A 9,584-nucleotide genomic window follows, 5' to 3' on the forward strand; every position below is an offset into this window, starting at 1 on the left:
CATAGATATTTCAGAGAGGAGGTTAGTAGTGTTGTTTATGGATGGACTCTTAGATCCCTTGTGAGGTTGGGTCAAGGGGCATGACCCAGCTACATTATAGGAGGTCACTAAAAAGGCTCATGACTTAACACCTTCTTCTTGGATCATATTTCAGCACAAGGATTCTTATATGAAAAAGGAAAAGGACAAGGACAAAAAATCTTTTCACAAGGATGCTCAGCCAAAAAGAGATAAGTTGGATAATGACACCCTGAGTGATTTGAGAAAGAAGCTATGTTTTCATTGCAGAGAGCCTTGGGATTTATCTCATAAGAGTCCTCTTAAGGCTAAGGCAAATCAAATGGAGTATTTCTCAATAGAGGAGTCACAGTTAGAGAGGGAGGATCAACATTCTGATTTAGATGAGGATAAAACTACAGAGGAGAGCAACATTCCTAAGGATGAGAAATCATTAGCACGATTAATGGGGACTCAGAAGGAAATCACATTTAAGGTTAGGGTTACTATCCAAGGGTAGAAAGTGATCTCACTCATTCACACTAGGGCTACACATAATTTCATAGATGCATAATTGGTAGCCAAGAGAGGTCTACAAACTAAGGAAGATGTCAAGTTTAGAGTCATGGTAGCTCATGGTGACAAACTATTATGCACTTAGAAGATATCTAATCTTCACATCAGGTTTGGAGATGGCTATGAGTTAGAGGATGAGTTCTATGTGGTAGACATGGGAGACTATGATGTCATCCTCAGTATGACATGGATGGCCTCACTAGTTGAGTTCACACTCAACCTAACAAAATTGGAGATGAGGTTTCGACATGAGGGGAGAACTATTGTACTTAGAAGACTTTCAGATGGGAGTTGTAGAGTAGTTTCCCTGAGGAGAATGCAAAGACTTTTTGGCATAATGACATAGAGTGGGCAATAGAATGTTTGACTATGCTAGCTTCAAGGGAGCCATAGGTGAAGAGTCATCCACCATATATCTAGGAGATACTTGACAGGCACACTAAGGTATTTGGCGAGATTCTGCATGGGGTTCCTCTTGACAGAGGGATGGAACATGTTATTGAGCTTGAGGAGGGAGCCAAACCAGTTATGATTACTCTCTATCGTTATTCTAAGAAACATAAGGATGAGATAGAGAAGACAATTAAAGAGTTATTGGAGATGAGGCATATTAGGCCTTGTAGGAGCCCCTTTGCTTCAGCAGTAGTGTTGGTAAGAAGAAGGATGGAATGATGCACATGTGCATCAATTATAGGACATTAAATAAGAAGACCATTAAGAAAATATATCCCATCCCACGAATAGATGAGTTGATTGATGAGTTACATGGTGTATTCTTTTTTACAAAGATTGATCTACGGTCAGGGTATCATTAGATTAGGATGAGGGAGGAGGACATTGAGAAGATAACTTTTTGGTGTTAGTATGGCCACTTCGAGTTTTTGATTATGCCATTTGGGCTAACCAATGCCCCTGCTACGTTTCAGAGTTGCATGAATTAGGTATTCATAGAGCAGCTTAGGAGATTTGTCTTGATTTTCTTTGATGACATTTTAGTCTTCAGTAAGACTTGGGAGGAGCATTTACAACATCTTGAGATGGTGTTGTCTACTTTGGAGAAAGAGTCACTATATGCCAAGGAATCTAAGTGTGAGTTTGGGATGATTGAGCTACTATACATTGGGCATATCATCAGTGCAGATGGAGTTTGGGTAGATCCCAAAAAGATTAGGGCTATTGTTGATTGGCCTACTCCTATGAATCTTACACAACTTAAGGGGTTCCTTGGTTTATGCAGGTTTCATAAGAAATTTGTTAAGGGATTTTCACAAATTGTTGCACCCTTGATAGACCTTACTAGGAAAGGGTAGACCTTACTAGGAAAGGGTCCTTCACATGGTCAGAGGTAGCTCAAAGAAGCTTCGATCATTTCAAGAAGGTGATGTCATCATGTCCAATACTAGCTCTACTAGATTTCATGAAGCCATTTTAGCTTCATTGTGATGCATCAGGAGATGGGATTGGGGCAGTCTTGATGCAGGAGAAACATCCCATAGTTTTTGAGAGTAGGAAGCTCTGTGGAGTGGAGAGGAGCTATTCCATCTATGATCAAGAGATGTTGGCTATTATGCATGCATTGGCTAAGTTTCGGTGCTACCTAGTTGGGGGAAAGTTTGTTATCAAAATTGATCACAATAGCATTAAATACTTCATGAGTCAACGTGATTTGAATGATAGACAATAGAAGTGGATTACGAAGTTACAGGCTTATGACTTTGACATTGAGTTTGTCAAAGGTAAGAAGAATTTGGTAGCAGATGCTTTATTTAGGAGACCTCATATTTGTGCTCTAGTTGAGATTACAGGAGATTGGAGAAGTAAGATTACAATAGAGTATGCGAGGGACACTTGGGCTTCTGGAGTGATTGCAGGCACCATATAGGATGATCATTACATGGTGATGGACAAATTGATTAAGTTCCAGGGTAGGATATATTTGATTCCTTCATCAAGGAGGTAATACTAAAGGCATTTCACGATGCACTTACAACTGGACATCTAGGGGTCTTTAAGACCTATAGGTAGATCCGTGAGCGATTCACATGGAAATGGCTCAAGGATGATGTTCCTAAGCATGTCAGAGAGTGTGCAGTTTGTCAATAGAATAAGGGAGAACACACATATCCTGCAGGATTGTTACAACCTTTGCCCATTCTAGATAGGAAATGGGAAAGTATTTCTATGGACTTCATCACCAGGTTACCACGAGTATAGGGGAAAGATTACATCTATGTGATAGTTGACCGATTGATGAAGTTTGCTCACTTCTTTGCTCTTCCATCCACTTACACAGCAACACAGGTGGTTGATCTTTTTCTTCAAAGAGATATTCAAGTTACATGGGCTACCTAATTTTATTGTCAGTGATCGAGATAGTAAATTTATGAGTACTTTTTGGTAGGAATTATTTAGGTTGTGTGGTACAGATCTTACACCTAGCACTAGTTATCATCCATAGACAAAGATTGTGAATAAATGGGTGGAAGGATATTTGAGGAACTATGTGACTGCACAACAAAGAGCTTGGGTCAAATGGCTACATATGGGAGAGTACTGTTATAACACCACTTATCATATGTCCATTAAGATGACTCCATTCATGGCACTACATAGTTATGAAGCACCTAGTTTCATGGATCTAGTTTTCGGGGATAATAGAGTGCCCAAAGTAAAACACTTCTTGTAGGATAGTCAGGATATTTCAAGGGTGCTCAAGGAGAATATACAACAAGCCCAAAATCAGCAGAAATTGTATGTTGACCAATACCAAAAAGAGTGTAGCTTCGAGGTTGGGGATATGGTTTACTTGAGGCTACAACCATACAGATAGTCATCACTCAAGAAGAGCAAAGCAGAGAAGTTGAAGCCTAGGTTTTATGGCCCCTACAGAGTGATTTGCAAGGTGGGTGAGGTTGCTTATGAGATTGAGCTTCCAAAGGGTAGTCAGGTGCATAATGTGTTTCATGTGTCAAGGCTTAAGAAAGCCATCTGTCAAAGAGTTGTGCCTTCTGCAGAATTGCCACCATTAGATGAGGGAAAGCTCGTATTAATTCTTGAGGCTATTCAAGATACCAGGGAAAGGACTCTGTGAAACAGGTTGATTAAATAATATTTAGTCAAATGGAGATACCTACCAGAGGAAGATACTACTTGGAAGAGTGAGCAAGTGTTATGTATTTAATGAGCAAGTGCTATGTGATACTTGAGTGAGCAAGATGCTACAAACAATTTCAAGGAGGGCGGACTATAATGTCCCCATTTTTTTAGCAACTAAGTGGAGTTCTTAGCCTTATTGTTCTCCAAAGGCTACGTAGAGAAATAAGGGAAAATTGATTAAATTAATTTCTTATAAAGTCATTAAATAAATTAAAATTAAAAGGTGACTTTATATTTAATTAATTAAATTAATTATTGTATTACAAGGGAGAAACTTCTAGAGAGTGCATTAATTATTGGAAGGGGGAAGCTTCTAGTAAATGCAATTAATTAATATTTTATTTCCTTCTAGAAGGGTGTAGGGAAAGTATAAATAGAGGGTGGAGCTTCATTATTTAGCATCGGATGATGGTGAATTGCATTTGATAGGAACTTGGATGTACAGTTCTATTCTTGGCATTAGAGGACATTCATCCTCTCTTGTGACATTCTAGACGTCATTCCCTTGGGGTTTGGCCTTTGGAATTCATTGCTATCAACTCATTAACAAGCAGCTTGGATGCATTTCCAGTTATAGGCAAATTGGGTGTAATTAGTGTGTTGAACAGTTTGTTATGTATTTGATGATGCTGGAGTAATTAATGAGTTGCTATGTATTTAATTTTATTAGTTTGAGAACTAATATTATTTCAGTAGTAGTTCAATTTTCAGTTTGCATGAATTCCTTAGGTTTTGTTCATGTTATGTGGTTTAAATTTATGCAAAGACATTACAATCTCTTTCAACAATTGGTTTAGTTATTGGGCATTTATAGGGTGCCCATTACATGTCATTATGATCACAGACTTGTGCCTTCATCTATCTAATATACTTGCAATTTTAAGCCTTGGTATAAGTTAGAATGACCAATTCATAACTGCCTCATAGCTATAGTTAAAAAGTATTTAACACCATACCAAAAGATATGTAAGTGCTCATAGCTCATGATTAAAAGCAACCTCATAATTCAAAGCTTTAGATAGAAAGTTTTCAAAGTAATATGAGAAGACATTTAAGTGCCTCATAACTCTTAGCTCTAGATGGAAAGTATTCAAAGTGATATCAAAAGACATGTAGCAACCTTATAGCTCATAGCTCTAGATTGAAAGTATTTAAAGTGATATATCATAGGTCTAGATTAAAAAAGAAGATAGAGTATTAGTACATGTGATCACAAAGGACATGTAGCAACCTTATAGTTCATAGCTCTAGATTGAAAGTATTTAAAGTGATATATCACAGGTCTAGATTAAAAGAAGATGAGAGTATTAGTACCTTTGATCACTTATTTGACATAGAAGTTGGTCACTTAATAGAATGGGAATGACATGCTTCCCCACCATGACTGGACGAGAGAGATTGCCTGAAGGATATATATTGAAAGGATGGGAAACACATATTTTGGGGAATTGAGTGCGGGGTAGCGTGTTAGGTGAGAAAGGGGGCAAGGGGAGACGTAGGGAATGGAAAGGGTGCAAAAGCGAAGGAAAAGTGGGTAGTCTACATGGGTAGTGAATGGTTAATGGCAGATAGTCAAATCCTTTGAAAGGCGCGAGGATCAAGAAAAGACAGGCTTTGGTGCCGGAAGAAAACATAAAGAGCGGAAAGGTGAAGACAAGCAGTGCCCACCGTCTCTGTTTGTCTGTCTGTCCGAGTTTTATCTGGAGAAATCGGGTAACGTTTTATGCATTGCACTTCTCACTTCTAGGCCAAGTACACTTTCAAAGCCTGCCTCAGCCGCTGGTTTTGGCTTTTGCAGGGAAGAAAGAAGAGAGAAGAGGGAAGGGAGGGTACGTTCCACGTCAGCGATGGGATGTGTCCGATACTCTTGTCTGCAGCCCACGCAAATCTCATGTCAGCCGATGTGCAGACAATACTCAATCAGCGATTCTTAGCCTTCCTTCTCGCTCTCTTCTTTGATTTAGCGGTGAGGTTTAGCTTTGGTGATGTTAATGGCGGAATGGGATGATTAGAGGAAGAGTAGGAGTAGGAGTAGGAGTTGGGGTTTTGATGGCATCGGAGGGCGTGTAGAAGGGGCCCAGGCGCCGCCCACTCACCCACCCTGGGAGCCTCCGCATTTACATACCACCGCCACCATTCCATTCCACAAAAGCTTCTTTCCTCCTCTTCTTCACTCTACCTCCGCCATTAGCCAAGTACAAGTACAGCTCCTTTTGCCTGCGCCGCCTATATATATACTATATACAAATGGAGGGGTAGGATTGTTCTGTAGCTGTAGCAGGCATGTGATTTGAACATCTGGGAGGGGAGTATATATACATCGGAATACGGATGGGTCCAGGAAGGGGATAAAAAAACCATTGTTTTTTCGTTTGCGAGGGAGCAAGAGCGACAAGAGGGTTTGTGTGTGTGTGTTTATAAGGTGATGTTGGGATGGCTGAGTACCAAGGAACGACATCGCATTTGCAGCAGTTGAAGGAGGAGCAGCGGGGGGAATGCCATGAGAGTTCTGAAGAGGAGAGCAGCGGAGGAGGGAAGGAGAAGGAGATTAAATCTCAAGAACAAGTGCAATCTGAGGGTCAGGCGTTGCAGATTGTGCAATCTTCAGGGGGAGATGGAGGCGCGGGGACTGGAACCGTGGAAGTCGCAAGGAAGCCACGCGGACGCCCTCCTGGTTCGAAGAACAAGCCCAAGCCCCCGATTATTATCACCAGGGATAGTGAAAATGCGATGCGGCCACTCCTTCTCGAGGTCGCCGGAGGGTGCGATGTGGCGGAGAGCATTGCGGGATTTGCTCGGAGGAGGCAGATCGGGGTTTGTGTTATGAGCGGCAATGGAGTCGTTTCGAATGTGACGCTGCGCCAGGCGACGAATCCTGGCTCGGCGGCTACTTTTCATGGACGGTATCAGATTCTTTCTCTGTCCGGAACGTTTATGCCCGGGCCTTCTTCTTCTGGGGGGCTCACCATTAGCTTGGCTGGGACGCAAGGGCAGGTTGTGGGAGGGAGCGTGATGGGGCCGCTTGTTGCTTCTGGAGCTGTGGTCATCATCGCCACTTCGTTTATTAACCCTTCTTTTCACCGGCTGCCTTTGGAGGATGATGATAATAATGGCGCGGCTCATATGCAGGGGAACCAGAATCCGCCGGATTTGTCTGCCTCCGCTGGCCATCCGCCTGCTACTGATTCCTGCGTCATGGCCATTTACTCTAATCCCATCCACTGCCAGATTCCGCCTGATGCTTTTGCCTGGCCTAATCGCCCGTCTCATTTCTAGTTGAAGATTTGTACACAATTTTGTCTCTTACAGCAAAGCTGGTGTTCGCCTGTTGGAAGATTCACAGAAGCCATGGTTTTTAGGTTAGGTCTCCCGGTTGCTTTTCTCCTTTGAACAAAGGGTTTCTAATTTTGTGCAAAGCTGTTGAAAATTTTACAGAAGCTATGGTTTTTGAGTCGCTTCTTTACTCGGTTAAGGATTTTATTTTGTGCAAAGCTGGTGGCTGCGTGATGAAAGTTTCACGGAAGCCATGGTTGATCCGTCTGGCCCGACGCTTTCATTAATTATATACGAAAACTCGATTAAAGATTTCTGTCCTCTGAAGTTGCATACTCTCATTTTGATGTGTATGTTCATATTTTTAAATATTTTGTTTAAAGCAGAGTTCTCTGATTCAAGCTCTCTGTGATCTTGTCATGGTTTTTAAGTGTATTTTCCATGGTCTGACCCGTTCTTCGGTGTGAAGCTGTAGCTAGTCAAGGACCTAAATAGACGTGGCAGTAGTGATCTGTAACAGTTGTATCCCACTATCTTTTACGGCACGGAAGCCTTAACAAAAATTTGAAGCAGCCTTGGCGCAATACGGCAGAATTCAATGAATATGGCCAATCCTTGTCAGTGACCTGCTGTGAGCAGATCAATCTCTCTCGTCAAAGATATTTCGCGTCAGACGGTGTTTCGTGTTTTGTACCGCATCTGTCAGATCTGCGTAGAGCGATATTGTGTGGGACTGTACGCGCATGCATTGACGGTGAGAATAGGTTTTTGCCTTGTTGCACTGCGGGAGGGTCTGAATGGCCGCCTTTTTTTACGGTTCGTGACCTAAAACGCTTCCTATTAACTAGAAACGCTCCATCAAATCTTGTATCTGTATGCTATTTCATCTGTATTCGGGCCATATTTTATTTAATGGATGGATTGTTTTTTTTTCGTAAACTGAAGAATTTCAGTTCATTATAAGCTCCATTTTGACCGTTTGAATGTTGTTCTAGGACGATGAAGCTTTCTATTTAATGTTGCTTGCTCTTACATAAAATTATTTAAACATAAAATTATTTAAAATTGTCTGGTAGTAAAACCTCATGCGGAATGATAAAAAGTAAATTTACGGCCATTTGTCATGATAATCTGGTACGACATATGTATCATGTGCTCTCCGGACATTGAATTCCGATTGTTGAGGCGACTCTAACTTGCAATTTTCCCATTTCGTCGGCGGGGAAATTTATACGCGACTTTGGAGTGGATTTGTCCAATCCTGTTGCCGTGCAGCATTAAATAGATTTAAAATTGTTGTATTTAGCCTGGACACTACTACTGGATTTCTTATTGACAAAATCATATGGCAGTCCTTCTCACGACGGTGGCAATTGAGGATTTTCAGAACTTCCATGGTGCTCGTCAAAGCTTCATTCTCACCGTGATGAATTCGCGGCCTCCTTAAAAGTCATAAATACTGTTAAATGTGCTTAGATAAAAATTTGAACTAGTTATGTCAGTATTCTATACAAAGATGATGTGTTTGGGAACCTGTAAACTTTCTTTGTACAGTGTAGTAATCCTCGTGGCAAAATATCATCTGAGCTGAATCAGCGTGAGATAGAGCTTCCTATGGAGAAAAATCCAGCTGTGATTTTTATTTTCAATTTGGTTTCTGAAAGATACTAGTTTTGCAGTAGTCCGTATCGTATGCTGTTGCTTAGTGGAATGATTGTGTTTTATTTTCTATCAACGTTTCGGATCATATTCCTGATCCATCATCATCTGAAGGGGAAAATTTGATTTTTGTTGAGACTTGTAAAAGGGGGAACAAGGAAAAGTTTACTTCACTAAGGAATCTCTTACGAAAATGGAAAAGTTTACTTCTCTAAGGAAGCACTTACGAAAATGATCAAAAAAGAGATTGCTTTTGCTTTAAGACTTGAACAACCTTTTTTCACTTTTGTTTACATTCATGCACAGAAATATGTACTTGCAGAATATCTTTTAACAAATCCGAGTTAAATTTGGCAACAGCTTCTAGTCGTTGCGCAACGCTTATGGTTTTCTTGTTGCATATACAAACCAAACTATTTGGTTAAGGCTTAATTGATTTCACTTCTGTTATTTGCATGTAGTTTCTTGGCACGGCTCTCTTTCTCGATTAAAGTCTTTTGCTTTTAGCTGTACATCGAATTCTCGTATTGTTACCAAAATTACTGAACCGCCAGCTTGCGTTCTCGAACCTGGAAAAGAATTTGGTCAGGCTGCATAGATCGAATAAAGTGCCGAGTATTCAACAGTTGAGTACTGCTTCCTCTCTCTTGTAACTCTGGATTGTTTAAAACACAGAATTGCCCGAATTATATAAATCCAAACGCTCAGCTGGCGCTTGGATTTCTTCATTTTTCCTCCGAGGAGTTGCAGATTGTGAAAGAAAATAAATCAGGTAGCTCCACTAAGTTTTCTTCAATAGTTGTGTACTGCTTCCTCTCTCTTAATTATTATGGATTATTCAAAACATAAAGTTGCCGGAGAGAGTCTAAAGATTTATCTGGGACTGGATTTCTTCAATTTTGAATTTTTAATCTGTGGAGCTT

At 40.7% G+C, this 9,584-nt stretch overlaps 1 protein-coding gene across 2 annotated transcripts; it reads left to right on the plus strand.

The window, feature by feature from the left end:
- Positions 1-5,245: 5,245 nt before the first annotated feature.
- On the plus strand, positions 5,246-7,941 carry LOC149542686 (AT-hook motif nuclear-localized protein 28-like). 2 transcript variants are annotated; one of them, XM_089797565.1, is made up of 2 exons: positions 5,246-7,352; positions 7,472-7,941. In XM_089797565.1, exon 1 carries the CDS (start codon positions 6,163-6,165, stop codon positions 7,003-7,005), a length of 843 nt encoding a protein of 280 aa, XP_089653691.1. In that variant the 5' UTR covers positions 5,246-6,162; the 3' UTR covers positions 7,006-7,352; positions 7,472-7,941. The 2 variants fall into 2 exon arrangements, with proteins under 2 accessions (XP_089653691.1, XP_089653692.1); XM_089797566.1 differs by having other exon boundaries at positions 7,478-7,941.
- The last annotated feature ends 1,643 nt before the right edge of the window (positions 7,942-9,584 follow it).

This window comes from Cupressus sempervirens, chromosome 8 (assembly GCF_028749045.1).
Source record: "Cupressus sempervirens isolate cs-2001-9-10 chromosome 8, ASM2874904v1, whole genome shotgun sequence".
Taxonomy (NCBI): Eukaryota; Viridiplantae; Streptophyta; class Pinopsida; order Cupressales; family Cupressaceae; genus Cupressus; species Cupressus sempervirens.

What these genes read in the sequence shown, in the direction of transcription:
- LOC149542686 (XM_089797565.1), top strand. Translation starts at nt 6,163, where the DNA reads ATGGCTGAGTACCAAGGAACGACATCGCATTTGCAGCAGTTGAAGGAG.